The 17,762-nt window shown below is 63.6% G+C and overlaps 3 protein-coding genes across 10 annotated transcripts; 2 read left to right on the top strand and 1 right to left on the bottom strand.

The window, feature by feature from the left end:
* The first annotated feature begins 74 nt into the window (after positions 1 to 74).
* POLR2J (RNA polymerase II subunit J) lies at positions 75 to 4,960 on the top strand. Of its 2 annotated transcripts, XM_064593187.1 has the most exons (5): positions 75 to 1,625; positions 2,696 to 2,785; positions 2,967 to 3,179; positions 4,063 to 4,237; positions 4,819 to 4,960. In XM_064593187.1, the coding sequence occupies exons 1-5, from the start codon at positions 1,573 to 1,575 to the stop codon at positions 4,852 to 4,854; spliced, it is 567 nt and encodes a 188-aa protein (XP_064449257.1). In that variant the 5' UTR covers positions 75 to 1,572; the 3' UTR covers positions 4,855 to 4,960. The 2 variants fall into 2 exon arrangements, with proteins under 2 accessions (XP_064449257.1, XP_045731559.1); XM_045875603.3 differs by lacking the exon at positions 2,967 to 3,179.
* Positions 4,961 to 5,388: 428 nt separating this feature from the next.
* Positions 5,389 to 14,750, bottom strand: LRWD1 (leucine rich repeats and WD repeat domain containing 1). 7 transcript variants are annotated; one of them, XM_064593179.1, is made up of 15 exons: positions 14,619 to 14,750; positions 10,312 to 10,546; positions 10,085 to 10,201; positions 9,448 to 9,588; positions 9,090 to 9,194; positions 8,703 to 8,825; positions 8,509 to 8,623; positions 8,212 to 8,321; positions 7,774 to 8,020; positions 7,267 to 7,339; positions 7,038 to 7,178; positions 6,088 to 6,341; positions 5,820 to 5,975; positions 5,623 to 5,735; positions 5,389 to 5,536 (listed from the first exon to the last, which is right to left on the bottom strand). In XM_064593179.1, the coding sequence occupies exons 1-15, from the start codon at positions 14,690 to 14,692 to the stop codon at positions 5,396 to 5,398; spliced, it is 2,145 nt and encodes a 714-aa protein (XP_064449249.1). In that variant the 5' UTR covers positions 14,693 to 14,750; the 3' UTR covers positions 5,389 to 5,395. The 7 variants fall into 7 exon arrangements, with proteins under 7 accessions (XP_064449249.1, XP_045731555.2, XP_064449251.1 ...); XM_045875599.3 differs by lacking the exon at positions 14,619 to 14,750 and adding an exon at positions 11,049 to 11,184 and having other exon boundaries at positions 6,088 to 6,179; positions 7,774 to 7,981; XM_064593181.1 differs by lacking the exon at positions 14,619 to 14,750 and adding an exon at positions 11,049 to 11,184 and having other exon boundaries at positions 7,774 to 7,981.
* On the top strand, positions 11,223 to 17,366 carry ALKBH4 (alkB homolog 4, lysine demethylase). Its single transcript, XM_045875600.3, has 3 exons — positions 11,223 to 11,488; positions 13,723 to 13,920; positions 16,417 to 17,366. Exons 1-3 carry the CDS (start codon positions 11,366 to 11,368, stop codon positions 17,002 to 17,004), a joined length of 909 nt encoding a protein of 302 aa, XP_045731556.1. The 5' UTR covers positions 11,223 to 11,365; the 3' UTR covers positions 17,005 to 17,366.
* Positions 17,367 to 17,762: the final 396 nt, after the last annotated feature.

The raw sequence follows: 17,762 nt of genomic DNA on the forward strand, positions 1-17,762 counted from the left end.
GCCAACGACGGGGCCACCAGCATAGCCTTTGTGCATCCCCTCTGCCCCCCCCCACATCCCAGGGGGACTCATTTCTCCCCCCAACTGCTGTCCTCACCATACCCTGGGTTCCACTGCTCCATCCCCCCCAGGCTAGAGCCTGAACGGGCCTCATCTTCCCTTCCCGGCCCAGGGGTGGCTGAGTCTGCGCCACCCCTCTCCCATCACCAACACCCTGTTCTCTGGCTGCTTCCTCAGGGCCTCACACAAGTCGTCACCCCTGTTCAATCTCCTTGGGTTTCCGGGACCTTGTGGTCAGGAAGTTCGGACCCCAGGGTCTACTGCACCCTAATGCAGAGAGTGAAGGGGCAGGAGAGGTGTGCGTTTATGGGGCTGCCGCAAGTAGGAGCCTGGATAGGAGCTGCATACACCCAGCCACCGGGTGTGGTGACACCTACCTCCCTCTCCTCCAGAAGGGTCCTGGGGTGGGGTGGCCACTGCAGCCTGAGGAGGGCTTACAACAAGTGCATGCCTGGCACTGTCCCTACCGCTCATGTACCCCCAAACCCCTGGGTTCTATCAGGCAGGGAGTGAGGCCCCTTTTGGGTAAAAACTACACCTCCCTCCCCCCAGCCAGCCCAGTTAAGTAGCATCCTTGGCCCAAATGGCCCAGAAGGGTGGAGGTTACAGCCCCAGGGCATCATCCCCTCATCCCCTCCCCGCCCCCACTTGGCCTGGAGAGTCAAGGCCAGTGTGGATCTTGGGGGAATGACACTTCCTCGTCCTAGGGCCCAAGGCCTAAGTAGGGGATGGCTCTTCCCAGGAAGTGGTGTGGAAGCTCCTGGTTTCTCCTCAGCTGCTGTGGCTCCAGTAGCTAATGGGAGACCCAGCCCCTCGCTTCAAACAGCGCAGGGGGGGCCTTTAGAACAAACTGCAGTCTGCAATACCAGCCAATCCAAGCGGACTCCTCTTGGCCGTCGGAGCTCCTCTCTCCCCGCTGGGTACACCTGCCCGGCCCCCGCCCTCACCCGCTGCCTACCTAACAAGCCGCTCATGAGGCCACGGGCCCAGTGGGCAAGCCGGCAACGACACAGCCGGGGCTCCCACGGCAGGCAGCCTCGGCAGGGGGTTATCCGCACCGGGCCGAGGCCCAGACACCGATGCGGCTTCTCCCGCCCTCCCGCCGGCCCCACTGCGCCCTGGCTCCGCTCTCCACTCGAGGGCCTCGCGCTGGGTGTTCCAAGGGCACATTTCCAAACAAGGATCACGGGGAGCGGGGAGAGGCCGTCCTACCACACACAAAACAGCCCCCAGCCCCGCGAGCGGGCGCCCAGGCGCGCCTACAGGACCGCGAACACACGGACGCAACTCCGGGCTCACGCATGCGCGGAACCACCCGCCTCCCTCGGTTCCCCCCGGGCTTTTCCCGCGCCTGCGCTACGTCCCCCAGGCCGCTAGGGGGCAAGCGGCCTGCCTTCACACGGGGAAAGCCGTAACCCGGAAGCAGCCGCTAACCCGGAAGAGCTGGTGGTGTAGGGCTTCGCTGGCGGTGGTGGCGGCCCCTGCGACTTTGGAGGCTAGTGCGGCGCTAGGATGAACGCCCCTCCCGCCTTCGAGTCGTTCTTGCTCTTCGAGGGTGAGAAAAAGTAAGTGGAGCCGGCGGGGCGGGGCCGGGGGTCGCGGGCGGACCCTGGGGCTTCTCCGGTTCGTCCACTGCGGGGAGACGGAAGCAGCGTTTACTGTGTCGGCCAAACTCGAGCCAGCCCTGCCGGGCGGTGGTGAGCGGTCCCATTCTGCAGAGGAGGAAACTGAGGCTCAGAGAGGCTAAGGAACTGCCCCGGCACACGGGAAGTGGCCGTCTGTATGGGAAGTAGAGGGCCTGGCGCCCCAGTGCTTTCCCTCTGGGATCCGGCAGCCTGCTGGCCGCCGCCTTCATCCGCCTGCTGCAGCCAGAGGGCTGGCGCTCGGGCTCACCACCGATCCTCAGTGGCCTGTGAAGACCCTCCAGGGGCTTCTTGCCTGCAGAGTGCAAGGGAATGTAGTCCCCTCCCTGGGCTCTCTGCCTGGGCCTGGCTCCCTCACCTAACGTCTCCATGTCGTTGGGCCAGTGACTTAATCTGCCTGAAGCCTGCTTTCCTCCTCTGGGAAATGGGCTTCTTGCCGTATTAAATCAGAGGACTTTCTCTACGGGGGGCTTAACGAGGTAATCTACCGGAAGTGCTGAGGCCAGGGCTCAGCACGCAGCAAACCGTCTTAAACATTGGCTTTTCCTTCTCTTAATAGCCTGGTGTGCGGGGCTCTACGGTCTAGCCCTTGCCAGCCACTTCGTCTCCCTTGGGAGCAGTGGTTGGCTGCTGGGGCCATTTTGCTTCCCAGGGGACTTTTGGCAATGTCTGCCACCACTTCTGATTGTCATAAAGGGGGTGCAGGGGCACTGCTCACATCTTATGATGTACAAGACAGCCCCCTACAGAAAAGAATTATCCATCCTAAAATGTCACTGGTGCCAAGGAGCAATCCAGAGTAGGTGAGGGTCCCGCAGAATCAGGGCATAGCCGCTCTGCTGCTCTGAGTCAGCAGGGTCTTTATGGAAGAAGAGATGGAGGAAGTCTTCCAGGAGGAGGTGGGACCTGGGTCTGCGCTGAAGGGCAGGATTTAGACTTGGGGAAGGAGGGGAGCCCCCGTTTGCCCATCTGTTGCTTCCGCCTCTTTCTAGGATCACCATTAACAAGGACACCAAGGTACCCAATGCCTGTTTGTTCACCATCAACAAAGAAGACCACACGCTGGGAAACATCATTAAGTCGTAAGTTCCACGTCAGAGGCTCTTGGGAAATGTTCAGTGGGGCTCTTTGAGGCAAAGCACACGTTCCGGAAGATTTCCCGAAGTCTCTCTGAGCTTCAGGAAGGTCTGGGTGCTTCCTCTGGCAATTCCCACATTCCAGTACACCTTCTCCCAAATGACGCTGACCCGTATCCGTTCACAGCGCCGTCTCTCTGTACTGGCTCATTTCCCTGACGGTAGGAAGCGAACGTGCGGCAAGCCAGACAAACGTGGGCCTGCTCGTGTCTGTGTTGCGGAGCGGGGAGCAGCAGTCAGGGCTGTCACCCACCCCCCTTGGGGACGATGACCTCTGGGACACCTGGCACGCAAAGACAGATGCGCCAGAGATCGGATCTTATGAGGAGGAGGGGAGAAGGTGGGGGAGAGGCTCTGTGGTTATCCGATGCCCCTGGGGGAGGGCGGATGTGTGTTTACACCAGTTTAGTCCTGACCGGGTAGGTGGTCAGCGACGTGGTTGCTGTTCTGGCCCAAGCACTTGTCATTTCTCTGCTGAAAACCCCATCGGTGAAGCCAGGTCTTTCCGAGGTTTGCACGTTTGAGGCCCCGGGCAGGAGCCTGCCTGGTCTCTGGGCTGAAAGCGGGAGGTGGAGCTGGCCGTTCTCTGGCTGACGCCCCCCCGCCCCCGCGCCCCCCCCCCCTCGCCCAAGCCACGCCAGTGGTGCCCCCAGACCCTCCTGGGGCCTGGCCGCTCCCCTGCTCTGGGAGCCGTGTCCCCACCCGTGCAAGGGCCATCCCTTGTGGTGCCTGCTGCTGACAGCGCGCGGGGCACGGCTCGCAGACGGGGCCCCGGGTGTGTGGGCAGGAGCTGTCAGCCTGTGTCGCCCGGAGGGCTTCCGTGTCACCGCCCGCCCGGGGCCTGGGCCTTCTCCCCGGTCCGCCCGCACTGCTGCGTCAGGTTCCTGTGCTGCGCCATGTGCGGCCTCGGGAGGGCGCTTTGGGGCTGTTGCAAGGCCCGGCCTTCCCCTGAGGGAAGAGTGCTGGAGATCCTGCTTACCGGCTGGGGTCCTGGATCCTCAGGTGTTGGGGGGGGGGGTTCCCCATGAGATCATCTTTGCGATGTTTTACTTGGAAGGCTTTCTTCGGGCAGTCAGGAGCAGGGGACTACCTGGGGTCAGCCCCCAGCTGTACTGGCTTCTAGGCCTCAGGCCGGGGGGAGGACGCTCTGCTTAGAGCTCTGGTCATCCCCAAGGCTGCCAGGCTCAGCCCCTCGTGTCACACCGCCCATTTCTGTACCTCAGACAGCTGCTGAAGGACCCGCAGGTGCTGTTTGCTGGCTACAAAGTCCCCCACCCCTTGGAGCACAAGATCATCATCCGAGTGCAGACCACCCCGGACTACAGCCCGCAGGAGGCCTTCACCAACGCCATCACGGACCTCATCAGCGAGCTGTCCCTGCTGGAGGAGCGATTCCGGGTGAGGGGCCCGGCGTGCAGGGGAGCGGGGCTGCGTGTGCCCGGAGCCGCGCTGTTCTCCGGCCCACCCCCCGACAGCCTGGGGGGGGGGCTCTTCCTGAGGTATTGGGGGGCCGGGCGAGGTGGCGACAGCAGCGATGCTCCTACAGCCTTGAGCAAGCGCAGACGAAGGGGCTGCGAGTCGAGGCCGGGGGCGTGCTGTCTGCAGCAGGGGTGGGAACCGTACTGTGGGCTCCGGGGGCTCCCGCAGCTCCTGTGGAAGCAGGGCTGTATTGCCCCTTGGGACTGCTCCCCCAAGCCGCCTCTGGTGAGGCCTGGCTGCCTCAGGGTATTTGTGGAGGGGGCAGCTCATGCCTGGGTGGGGCCCCACAGTTAAGGAGGCTGAAAGGGCATGGTCACGCCTGTCCACGCAGAGGGCCTCAGCGTCTGACTTGGGAGTAGAGTGAGAAGGATCCACGGCTTGTGCGTGTCACCTGCATCTCAGGCAGATGGGCTGGGGGCGCTCAGGGACACTGGGCTTGCCTTCCCAGCCGCCTCACCCTGGCCCTTCCAGCTAAGTGGCTGCCACCCCTCTCTGCTCAGGTGGCCATTAAAGACAAGCAAGAAGGCATCGAATAGGAGGCTGGGAGAGTCTTGCTTGGCTAGTTCCTACCCTGCACTGGAACCTTCTAGGAGAGCAGCTTACCCAGCTTCGGGGACATCCTGGTGAGCCCCTTCCCGCCGGAGCTGGTGTGTCCTGGACAGAGTGTTTTACCTTCCTAATTAAGTGCTGCAGGAAAAGCCCTGGGTGTGGGCTAAAGCCAAGGTGACCCTGCGGGGCGTGGGGCTGCGTCGGGGCAGAGGACCGGTTTCCCAGTTATCTGGGTCCTGGGGCCTGTCCACTTTGCAATGTGGCCCCAAAGGGCCACACTCCTTGTAGACCAACCCCCCCCCTCCCCGCCCCCCGCAGGGAGGCAGCGCTTGCAGGAGCCTCTGCTCCCGGCCTGGCCGGTCTCACTCCGAGTAGCGGTGCCAGACGGGGCCACAGACCTCTCTCCAGTCTTCTTGTACAGCAGAGAGTTTAATAAAAATATTCCCCAATAAAAACATTCTGGTCATTCGCCCCAAAGCTGAATAAGTTAAGTCGGGTCCCCCGAACTCCCCCGCCCTCCCGCCCCGGCTACTGTCTCTTCCAGATGGCCACGATGTTGGAGTCCGTCAGAGCGGTGAGGTACGTAAAGGTGGGGTTGGCCACCACCGTGTTCACCATGGTCTTGGTCACCATCTGGCCGAGGGCCCAGGGCTGGGGCCACTTAAGGATCTGGGGTAGGGAGAGAGGAGGGCAGGGCTCCAGCTTCCCGCTCAGCAGTCCCCACGGCGGGCGAGGGGCGGGCGAGGGGCGCCTACCTGCGTCGGGGCCTGCGGCGCTGCCGGAAGCGGAGCCTCCTGCATCAGGAGGTGCCGGACGTCGTAGACCCACACGTTGCCCTCCTCGTCCCCACACAGCACGATGCCCTCACCTGCAGGGACGCATGGCCTGAGACCGGGGGTGTGGCGGAGCCCCGTGGGGTGGAGGGGGCTGGGGTGGGGGGGCAGGGGCTCACCAGGACAGGTGCTCAGCGAGAAGTAGGCCAGCTGGGTGGGGGACCACTGCAGCCGGGCCAGCACCACCACCGCCAGCGTGGGCCGCTTGCCCCGGGCCCCCCACGTCTGGCTCCAGCTCCACAGGCAGATGGTGCCCAGGCCGTTCCCCTTGGAGGCTGGGGGGAGGGAGAGACAGAACTGGGTGGGGGCCCCGCTCTAGACACTGCCCGGCGTGGACCCCTCAGGAGCCCCGGGAGGCCAGGCTGGCCCCGAACGGGGGCTACTCACCCACCACGTCCTCGTTCACAAAGGCCAGCCCGTCCACTCTCCGCGCCGCTGCCTCCGAGTCCTCGGAGAACACGAACTCCACCTCGCACGGCCTGCGGGGCGGCAGAGGAAGCTGGCCAGCTGCCCCCCGGGACCCAGAGCCGCTTGCGGACGTGTGCTGGGCACATCCTCTGCACCTGCCCTCCGCCTCGGCTGGGAGCTGCGGCCGCACGGGCACAGGGGCAGGTGGTACGGGGCTGCGGCGCGTTCCCAAGCTGGGGAGGGTGTGGGGTCACAGCTGAGGCGGGAATTGGCGGGGGAAGCCCAGGGCTTCACTCCCCGGTGTGCCATGGGCCCCACAAACGCCAGTGCCTGACGCTTTAGTTATTTGCCCCGACGTGGCTGTCACTGCCCCCCACCCCCGAAAGTTCTTCCCAGACCGTTCACGACACTGAGGACACAATCCAGTCTTAGCCGGTGTCCCCCCGCCTCCCAGGCCCGGCTGGACCTCGTGCGGGCTACCGCCCCCGTGCCAGCACCTTCCCTCCCAGGGCCTGACTCCCCGGCTCGGCCCGTGTGGTGAACAGGAGCCCGAGGACCCATCCGCCACCCGTCACGTCACCTCCTCATGGTCCCCTCATTCGCTTTCCGTCACACCTGACACTGTGCTGTGTGGGTTTTAACAAGATTGTGGGCCGCACGAGGGCAGGGATGCCGGCCTTCCGGGTGGGTACAGATGAGCCTTTCCGGGGTCTCATCCCTGTCCAGGCACCATCCCCTTCCCCTGCAAGGTGAGGTGACCGCAGCTCCGAGAGCCGACCCGGCCCAGTCCCACAGGCACGGACCTTGCCCTGGGAGACTAGTGGAGGTGGGGACGGGCTGGCCCCGTGAAGACAGCCGCTGGCGGCCCAGAACGGGCCATGCTTGGGCACCACTGCGGGAGGTCAGGCGTCTGGCCCGGCCGGCCTCACCTCCTCCTCGGGGGCTGGTCCAGCCGCACGTCCCAGCAGCAGCAGCCGCCCTCGCAGCCTGCCAGCAGGTAGGCATCCGGGCAGGAAGCCACAGGGCAGAGGCGCAGGGGGATGGACGTGGTATCCAGGGTGAGCAGCTGGCTGCCGGCGGGGGAGGACAGCGTGAGGCCACCAACCGGGCTGTCCGCCCACCCTGGCGAGGCCCCCCTGCCCTGCCCCACAGCCTCACCTGGCCTGGAAGTCGTAATCGTGGTTGGGCACCCCGAGGTCCCAGAGGATGATCCGCTTGTCATAGGAGGCCGCTGAGGAGGGGACAAGAAGGGGAGAGGTGGCCCTGAAGAGGCCCTACTCGCCCTGGCAGGCTCCATCCCAGGCTGAGACCATGGTCACAAGGCCCGGCCCCTCGGGGGCGGGCAGGGCCGCAGCTGGGAGACGACTCGAGGGCCGCCAGTCTCTACCTCCCTCTCACTACCACGCCCCACGGCAGGCAGCCCTCCTTTCGCAGGCCTCTGCTCACACGTCCCTTCTTGGGCTTATCACACTTTGGGGGGCCAGGGGTACCCAGCCGGGTCACAGAGCGGCCTAGCTGCCCAGCTTCAAGGCCACAGAGCGGGTCAGGGGGAAAAGGCAGGATCTGAAGCCGTCAGTCGTCCACAAAGCCACGCTGCTTCTACCCCGGCCAGGGCTGACCCCGGGTGCCCGGACTGCAGGACAGGGGTGTGGGAGAGGCTCTTACTGAAAAGGTGGGTCTCGTGGGTGGGGCTGAAGCACAGGGTGGCGATGGCCTTCTTGTGGGCCCGGATGACCCCGCAGCAGAAGCCAGCTCGCACGTGCAGCAGGCGGACCAGGCCCCGCAGGCCCGCGGCGGCCAGCACGCTCCAGCGCTTCTTGTGGCCGGCCTGCGTCACCACGGTCAGGGCCGTCCAGGCCACCGAGAAGAACTCCTGTGGGCGCGGGCGTGCGGGTGTCACGAAGGGGCGGGGCTGCGGGGGGTGCGGGCATCACTAAGGGGCAGAGCCGTGCGTGGTTGCGGGGGGGGGGGGGTGCTGCGGGAGTCACTAAGGGGCGGGGCTACGCGTGCGCGCGCCCTGGAGCTCCAGCCGCGGAAGCGAGGCCCAGCAGGACCGGGTCAGGGCCCCACCCCCAGCGCCGCACGAACACCCGCCCCGCCCACCTCGCCAGGCGCCTTGTACTTGTGCAGCACGATGCCCGTCTGGCAGTCTATCACGCACACGGCCTCCCCGCCACACGTGGCCACCGTCTGGGAGGTGGCGCCCGCGCGCCCTGTTTGGAGGGGTCAGCCTCAGTAGACACGTTCTCCGAGAAGTGCGCCCCCGCAGCGCCTCTGTCCTGGCCCTGACGACGCTTCAGAGGCTGTCTCTCCCAGGCCCCCCATCCGCGGAGGCGGCCCCCTCCAGGGGCGTTCCCTGGGGCTCTCCCCCTGGCCCTGCCTGCCCCGCCAAGGCTGTACCCTCCTCCCAGGCCGGCTCAAAAGCGCAGGCCCAGAGCTGGGTGTCCAGGTCCCGAGGGCTGTTGTTCTTGCTGTGACACTGCAGGAAATGCAGGGGCTCCAGGTCCCGGGCGGGCTGTGGGGGCAGACGGGGGGTCACAGCTGCCCCAGCCCGTGCTCCCTGCCAGCTAACCCCTGCCCCCTTGCGAGCTTACCTGGCCGCCGTCAGAGCCCGGGGGGCCGCCCTCCACGGGGGCCAACGAGGAGGTGCACACCCGCTTGTTGGGAGACAGGTTGAGTGAGACGTCATCCGGCCGTTTCTTGGCCACGGGCCTGGCCTGTGGAGGGGGTCGGGGCTGGGCTGAGGGCCCGGGGCTTGCTTCCTCGGCATCACAGGCTGGCCCGCAGCCTCCCATGGGGGCAGAAAGCAAGGGTTGGCCCAGGGTCAGTGTGAACCAGCTCAGGCATCAGGGGCCGACTCCTGGGCTCATTTCCAGGACTCCCTGCCTCCCCTCCCAACCCCCTTTCCCTACAGTCTCTCTAGGCAGGAAAGGCCAAGACAGGCCTTTGGAGCCTTGGGAGCTGCGTGGTACCACACTTACCCTGGGTTTCTGGGCAGCTGCGGCTTTTGGAGGCCTCTCCGGGACGTCTGCCTCATGCACCTGGGGCCCACCAGAGGCCACCAGCTCCTCAGAGATCATCTGCACCTACGTGGGGCCAGGACATCGGGGAGCTAGATACAAGTCCTGGGGCTCCCGGCCCCTCCCCCAAATGCCGGGGCAGAGGGAACCTGTGCTTCCCGAGGTGGGAAAGGGCCTTTCCAACCAGTAAGTCTGCCTTCCCTGACCCACCAAACTCTACCACCCCTCATGGCCAGAGGCCTCTTAGGGCAGCTGAAGGCATGGGAGCCATGGAGGAGCTGGGAGAACAGACTCCCAGCACAGCAGGATGAGATCATACCCGCCACTGGGTGAACTCGCTGAGGGACTCAGGCCCATAGCGGATGTCCCTGACAGCAGACTTCACAAAATCAGCCTGGGCCTTCTCTGCCTCCTCCTCTGGGCTCACTGCAGCCTTGAACTTCTCCCAGTGAGCTGTGACCTGGAACAAGAGGGACCAGATTCAAGCCCAGGCCACCCCAGATCTCCCGGGCCCTCCATGGCGCCCCTGCCTCCAATCTTATGGTCACAGGAGTCTCCACTTCACCACCTCCTGGAAGCCTCCCTGAACCACAGCCTTAGCTGCAGTGTGCACACACCTGTGCGTGTGCACGCTCACACGCGCGTGCACCCCCCCAACGCATGTGCACGCGCTTGAGCAACAGCCCCGAAGAGGAGCGGGCCCAGGGTGGTTACTGTGAAAGTGGCCTGGACTCCCTGGCCGGGCCCAGCCTGCACACCCAGAGAGCATGACCTCTAAGGACAAGAGGCCAAGCACCACAGCCAGGCTCAGAGAAACACGTCAGGCTAGGGGATAAGCGCAGCTCAGTGTCAGGGCAGAGAGCCCCCGGAACCTCCACTCAGGGTCTTCCAAATGTCCATTCTGTCGCTCACTCCTCAAGGCCGAGTGCTCCAGAGACCCGGGCCGGCCCCCTTACCCGGCTGGTCAGCTCCCGATTTAGGTTCTCCACCTGAGAGGACGTGGAGGAAGCATCCTTGCCATTGACCTTCCGGAGCTTGGGCAGGAGAAAGGAGATTTTCAGGTTGTCACTGACCTGGGGGATGAGGGAGAGTGGCTCAGTATCACCCCAACCTGTGGCTCAGCCCCACAGAGTGCTGGCCCTGGGTCTGGGGCAGGTGGCCCCCCCCCCCCCCCGCCACTTACAGTCAGGAAGGGGTTACCCTCCAGGCTGAGCTCCTCGAGCTGCGGGAACTGGCACAAGGCAGTGACGTCCCCCAGCTGGTTGTTGGCGCAGCGGAGGATGCGCAGGTGGGACAGGCCCAGGTTGGCAGGCAGTGTCTCCAGCTGGTTGTTGGAGAGGTCCAGCTCTTGCAGCTGCGTCAGGCGGCTCAGGAGCTTGGGGTCCAAGTGCTCTGAGAGCAGCTTCAGCCCGGACAAGCTGGGTGGGGGCAGACAGGGAGGGCTCAGGGGGGCGGGCAGGCCTCACACCTGGGGCAGTCCTGGGTGCCTGCGAAGGCTCTTTCAGCAGAGCTTCTCCACAAGGCACGCGCAGCCTTTCCTTCTTAAAATCTCGTCACTACTTTACAACTGCCTACAGCTGGCTCCTCCTCTAAAGGAGCTCCTCTGTGCTGCCCAGAGCCTCAGGAACTAGCTCAACAGGCTGCTCATACCCTTTCTGCAGGACTGTCTCCCCGACAGCCGGGGACCCTGCAAGGGAGAGGCCGCTCGGGCCCGGCCCGCCCGTCTCATAACGGGCGCCCAGCGTTTGGTTCGAGTGATCCGAGACTCCGCCTAACCGACAGGGCGATAAGGGGGCCGGGCAGGGAGTGGGCAAGGGTCCCAGCCTTACTTCCCGACCGGCCGGCGACCCAGGCCCGGGTGGCGGGCTGTGTGGCCGCGACCCCGCGGACCCCCGTCGTACCCCCCGGCCCGCCTCTTACTCCAGGCTCCGGATCTTCCCCAGCCGGTCGCTCTTGGGACGCCCTCGCTGCATGAGCAGCCGCGCCGAGAGGGGGCCCATGGCGACCAGGCGCGGCCCGCGCTGGCCGGTTGGCGGCACCGGCGTCCCGCCGAGTCCGTGCTTCCTGGAGCCCGACGCTCCGCGGCCGGCGGAACTCCGAAGGCGGCGCCGCGCAAGCCAGTAGCTGGCGACTACCGGAAGGAAGGGGCTCCGCGGACCTCGTGCCCCGCGGGCGGACTACAACTCCCAGCGGCCCCCGCGGCCCCGCGCCTGCGCCCTGGTCGCCGGGACGCGGCGATGGCGGCTGCGGCGGTGGCGGCCCCCGAGGTCCTCCGGGAATGCGGCTGCAAGGGCATCCGGACCTGTCTGATCTGCGAGCGGCAGCGCGGAGGTGACCCGCCCTGGCAGCACCCCCCGCAGGTGAGGGCTGGGGGGAGGGGCCGTGCCCCAGCTCCCTTCTTCATATGGGGAAACTGAGGCCCAGACTGGCCACGAAGACGGGCCGCGGATCAACCCGTGTCAGGGGCCCTCGCTCTGGGGGCGTTGCAGGAGGAGATGAGAGCTTTGAGGGGTGGGCTTGGAGTGGATGCCATCCGACCACAACTCCCCTTTGAGCCTTGGGGAGAGTGTGACAGCAAGCCTCCACGTAGGGGGCCCCCCACCCCCCAACCCCGCGTCTGGGGCTGCGAGCTTCACGGAGTGGGGAGACGACCCGGAAAGAGAAGAGAAGGCCGAAAACCGGGCAGGGCAAAGTGCCCTAGGCACCGTTGAGCAGAAGTGGTCAAGGAGGAAATTAATTCCAATTAATTAAGGGAAAAGGACTCAGAGCCTTCGAGGGGGGCAAGGGCGTTTCCGCTGGAGGACTGCTTGGGTGCAGGCCTGGGGCAAGTGCGTGCGCTTGGGAGGAGCGTGGCGCTTCAGGGGCCGCCGGCGCTGACCACAGAGGGCACTGTGTGTGGTGGCTGCGTAGGCTGGACTTGTCCTGAGGAACACGGAGAGCCGCTCAGGGTTTTAAAGGAAGTTACGGGTGAATTTTAGAAAGATCCCGGGAGGGGGAGAGGCAGATAGGAAGGTATGGAGTCTGGGAAGCCAGTGCAGAAACTCTCACAGCATCCCTGGTAAAAGTGGAAAACGATCTGGTGATTTCTGAGCAAACTAAAAGCAGAATTCCTGTGTGATCTAGCAGTTCTGGGTATACACCCAGAAGAACGGAAAGCAGGCCCTTGAAGAGATATTTGTACGCCCACGTTCCATAGTAGCTACAATGTGGAAGCAATTTAGGTTCCCGCAGTGGACGAGCGGGTAAACAAACGTGGCCTGCTGTGTCCGATGGAATGTTATGTGCCTTAAAAAGGAAGAGCGTTCTGACACCTGCTGTGACATGAATGGATCCTGAGGTCATTATGCTGATTGAAATGTCAGTCACAAGAGGATAAATGTCGCAGGATTCTGATTCCAGGAGGCCCGGAAAGGAATCAAATTCATAGAGTCAGAAAGTAGAATGGTGGGTTCCTGGGGCTTGGGGAAAAGAACGAAGTTGTTGTTTAGAGTCCAGAGTTTTAGAAAGGTGGGGACGGGTGCAGGACAATGTGACCGTATTTGACGTTGACCTGTTCACTTAAAGATAGTGATGATGGCAAATTTTATGCCCTATATGTTTTTGCTGCAAGTAAAACCTGAGAAGTGCCAAAAGTCTGAACTCTGCTGTGCCCCTGGGTGTGGGCCTAGCACCTGCCTGACTTGCTGGCTATGGGATGAGCAGAAGGTACAGGATGACTCCCTGATTTTAATGTGTTCTGTGGGAGGTGCCAGAAGACAGAGGACACGATGGTTCACAGACGGGCTGGGCAGCAGTGGCCCTGAAATGTAAAGGCGGGGAGGAAGCAGAATTAAGTGGACAGGGCGGACCTCAGACTGCCATGCAGCTGGGACAAAGTCATGGCCAACCCAGCTGGGAGCTCCGGAGCGGACTGACGGATAGAGGCGTCCCGTGTCGGGTAGAAAAGGCCAGGCCTGCACTGAGTCATTGGCTGGGGGCTGCCTGGGACCAGGACGGCCTCTGCCCGAGACCCGAGGCAGCAGGAGGTTGTCAGCTGGGCACTTCTCGAGGATGACTAGCAAGTTCTCTCCTCTTTGGAAGGGAAATTCAGGCAGTGCCTCTGCAGCCAGAGGAGGGCAGGGCCCAGAGTCACCCCCACTTCAGAGACTCCCCTCTAGCTGCCTAGCATGCTCGCCCTCTGGACAGCCCCGGGGTCCTCTCCTTTAGTCCCGCCCCCCACGGCCGGGGAGGCCAGAAGACACCCCACAGCGACACTAGCACAGCGAGGACTCGCAGGCAGCCCCCGGCTGTGCAGCCTCAGGCTAGTTCCTTAACTTTGCACGGCCCGGGTCACCTCATCTTTAAAACAGAGAACAGAGAGTAGGTACGTGGACGCTCTTCCCACTTAAGATGAGGAAAGTGAGAAAGGACCGGGCACAGGGCCCTTCCCAGGAGGCAGCCCCAGGCAGGGAGGGGTTCTGCCTCCCTTTGGACTCCAGCTGCTTTCCAGATTGGCTTCGGGGGCGGGCAAGCCAGGCAAGCCGGCCCCTAGAAGGCACACACGTGGCGTGAGGCAGGGCATCAGTGGCCCCAGGTCCCCATCTTTCTTTCGCAGAAAACGCACCGTTTCATTTACTACTCTGACACTGGCTGGGCCGTGGGGGCCGAGGAGTCTGACTTTGAAGGCTGGGCCTTCCCCTTCCCTGGCGTGACGCTGATAGAGGATTTTGTGACCCGGGAGGAGGAAGCCGAGATGGTGCAGCTGATGGACCGGGAGCCTTGGAAGCTCTCCCAGTCTGGACGGAGGAAGCAGGTAGGTCCAGCCCGCAGCTGGGAGGAGGGGAGGGCCGGGCTGGCTGGTCAGAGAGGAGTCACCCTACCAGGCCCCTCCAGACTCCTTGCCCCGCGCCCCTTTGCTCACGTCCCTCCCAGCGCCTCTCTCGGCAGCCACAGCCCCCCAGGGCCGTTAGGGGGGCGAGCTCCCCTGACCCTGGGACTTGGGCAGCCAGGGGAGTGGTGTGTGGTGTGTGGTGGAGGCCGGCCTGTGCCCTGGGCCTGCGCCACTTCCCCACCAGACACCAGACACCAGACGCGGTGAGGCGGGGCCGTACGACAGACTGATGCTCAGCTCCGAGGGTTTCTAGAAGGCTGCCAGTTGCCTTCCCACTGAAGTCCTCTCCCCATCAGTTTTGAGACACTCGGGCCCCCAAGTCCTGGACCTCCCTTTTGTCGGGGATTGCATCCCCTTCCCTGCAGCACTGTCCGCCATCGGCCGCCTTCTGTCCTTCCCTCCCCCTCAGTGACTTCAGTGCTTCGCTGGTGCCCCTCACTGCCCTGCTCCTTCCGCTAAACCCCAGCCCCGGTCAGTCCGGCTCCTCACGGGCTCCTCACGCTTCTCCGAGAAAGCTGTGGCCTTCTCTCCAAGCCCCCCCGACCCCCCTCTGTCCTCGATGTCAGTTTTACCTCAACTGGAGCTTTCCCCCCAGACTGTCCGTAAGCCCCCTCTCTCACCTCTGCAGCCGGCTCCTCCGAAGAGTCGTTCGTTCTGTCTCCAGTGCCTTTCCTCCCGCTCCTGCTTTGCGCATTCAGCTCCCGCTTCGCGCATTCACGCACTGGCCGCGTCCATCCTGGCGTCTGCGCCCCCACCCAGCGGCCAGCCCTCGGGCCTCTCCATTTCCAGATGCTCCCTTGCTGGTCTCCATGAGTCCCGGCTCTGACGCTGTGCGTGCGTTTGCGACTCCCATGTTCATGGTTCCAGTTGGCTTCCCAGATCTGTCAGACCCTCACTGAGTCTTGGCCCACCCCGGCACCCCTGCGGTGTCCCCGTCTCGGCAAATTCCATCTTCCATCTGCTGGGCCGGAAACCATGCAGCTCTCCAGACTTCTCTCTCTCTCATTGGTCATCCCTGCCCGCTTTCTTCCTTCAAAACATGCCCGGAATCTGAGAACACAGCACCCTGCACCCCCACTGCCCCCACCTAGGTCCCAGTCCCTGGTTCTGCCGCTGGGATTCCTTCTGGAGCTTCCTGTGGCCCCCACCCCTGTTCTGTCAGTTGGCCCTGGAGAGGATCCCTCCTCAGATGGACTCGCTGCTCTGCTAGGCCTCCCGTCTGAACCTTCGCTTTCCCTGCTGCTCTTCGGTGGCCCTGTGAGCCCTCTATGCTCCCGAGACACTGCAGGTCCCACTTCCCTCTGTGCGCTGCACCCCCAGCCTCCTCCCTCGCCTGCTGCTGCCGGGGCTGGTGGAGGGGTGGGGTGCAGCTACGCTGAGACCTGCCGAAGCTGGAAGGAGAAAGACGTTTGCACCAGATAGTGCCACCCTCAACTGGGGGGGTGGGGAGGGGCCGAGGGGGCAGGAGTTGCTGGATAAATGCTCACCCCTTGGGCCACAAGTCTGAGGGCTATTCTGGGAGTCTCCTCTGTAACGATTGTTTTTTTAGATAGAATCCACATACCGTAAAATTCACTCATTTAACATGTACAGTTTTGCTATATTCAGAATGTGCGATCCTCTCCACTGCCTGCTTCTAGAACAGACCCATCACCCCAAAGGGGACCTGTCCCAGGAGCAGTCGCTCCCCATTCTCCCGTCCCCTGGCAACCACTAATCCCCCTTCCATCTCTGGATTTGCCTGTTCCGGACATTTCACGTAAATGGGATTATAGAACATGTGGCCCTTCGTGTGGGCTTGTTCCCCTGACAGCATTGTCAGTGCCGCGTGGCGTTTGTGGCCGGATGGTACTCCGTTGTACGGACCTGCCACCACCGCTTCATCCATCTGTCCCATCGCGACACTGGCCTGTTCCTGCTTTTCGGCTGTCGTGCCCCGGTGCTGCTGTGAACACCCGTGGGCACGTGTCTGCGTGGCCGTGTTTCCAGTCCTGGGCATGTAGCCGGGAGCGGAACTTCGTCGCGGTTCTGAACCCCAGGGATCCCCAGCACTGACCACGTGAGGAGGCTGCCTTGGGCTGGCCCTCCCTCCCTCCTGGCTCCTTCTTCCCGCATCCTGACCCTTTGTCTCCCTCTCTCTCTGCGTTCGGGGGAACACGAGTGAAGACATCCCCCCCTCCCCGGCACATCGTACCCCCTTCCCTGCTTTATTTCTTCCCTCGGCGTTTCCCAGCATCTGAGCATTTGCTGTTTGTCGTTAGGGCCGGCCTCCTCCTGCTGGAGAGCCAGATCCTGATCCAGAGTCAGGCGTTTTTGCTTGTCTTGGTCGTTGCGATCAGATTCTTCACACCTGGCCTGTGATAGCCATTCCTATCAACTCAGACCCTTCTCCACTTCCCCTTTGTCCTCACCCTTCAGGACTACGGCCCCAAAGTCAACTTTCGGAAACAGAAGCTCAAGACCACCGGCTTCAGAGGCCTCCCCAGCTTCAGCCGGGAGGTGGTGCGGAGAATGGGGCTGTACCCCATCCTGGAGGACTTCCGGCCCGTGGAGCAGTGTAACCTGGACTACTGCCCTGAGCGGGGCTCGGCCATCGACCCCCACCTGGACGACGCCTGGCTGTGGGGGGAGCGGCTGGTGAGCCTCAACCTCCTGTCCCCGACTGTGCTGTCCATGTCCCGGGAGGCGCCCGGCAGCCTGCTGCTCTGTCTGGCCCCTTCCGGCTTCCCGGAGGCCTTGGTGGAAGGGGTGATGGCCCCCAGCAGGTCCGTCCTGTGCCAGGAGGTGGAGGTGGCCGTCCCCCTGCCCCGCCGCTCACTGCTCGTGCTCACGGGAGCCGCGCGGCACCAATGGAAGCATGCTGTCCACCGCAGACACATCGAGGCTCGCCGCATCTGCGCCACCTTCAGGGAGCTGTCGGCCGAGTTCTGTCCCGGCGGGAGGCAGCAAGAACTGGGGCAGGAACTCCTGCAGATCTCTCTCTCCTTCCAAGGGAGACCTATGTGAGCCACCTCCCCGGGGACAGGCGCTGGTGCCGGGCCTGGCCAGGGAGCCGGCTCCAGGCTTGACTGTTGCCAGCACTTGAGGCCGGGAGGCCCGGCACAGGGGGCTCTCTCCCCAGCTTGTTAGCTTTTAAGAGAAGACTGCTTGGCATCCTGACACGACGACAGTGTGGGCCCCGCCTGGGGGCCGGTTGTGATGGGAACGTGCCTCAGGTCGGTCCTGTCTGACCTGCCCCGTGGCCACCCGTGTGGCTGGCTTATCACAGCTGGAGGGCAGTGGGATCATTTGAGCTTAAACATGTTGGTACCACCTAAAATCGTTTTCTCCTTTATCTCTTTCTCTTAATGAAGTTCCCTGAAAGCCCATTCTCCATTCCTTTCATTTGGGAGGCGAGTTGGAGAGCAGAATTGACAGAAGATACGAAGTTATTATTTCAGCCTTCAGAGCTGGTGACCGTCTCTGTGTCAGGCTCTGCCTGGGTCAGGCTTGACCCCCGGGGGCTGTGGGGGGCAGTGAGGACAGGGGAATCTCCGGAGAGTCTGGTCCCACCTCCCTCCCTGCCCCATGCTGTGAGAAAGTAGGGGGACTTCTGACACGTGCTGTATGGGGTGCTCACCTGGATGGCGGCCAGCCCTCTTCCACGCCTAAGACCAAATATGCTCACCAGCCACATGCTCAGAGCCAAGCCTTGGGACCAGGGCCCCATCAGAGCCCAGAAACGTTCATTGTCCGCACTGGTCTTCAATCATTTTAGAACCTTC

This window comes from Mirounga angustirostris, unplaced genomic scaffold, assembly GCF_029215605.1.
Source record: "Mirounga angustirostris isolate CCGP_5_RB_7025 unplaced genomic scaffold, mMirAng1.0.hap1 SCAF_5, whole genome shotgun sequence".
Taxonomy (NCBI): Eukaryota; Metazoa; Chordata; class Mammalia; order Carnivora; family Phocidae; genus Mirounga; species Mirounga angustirostris.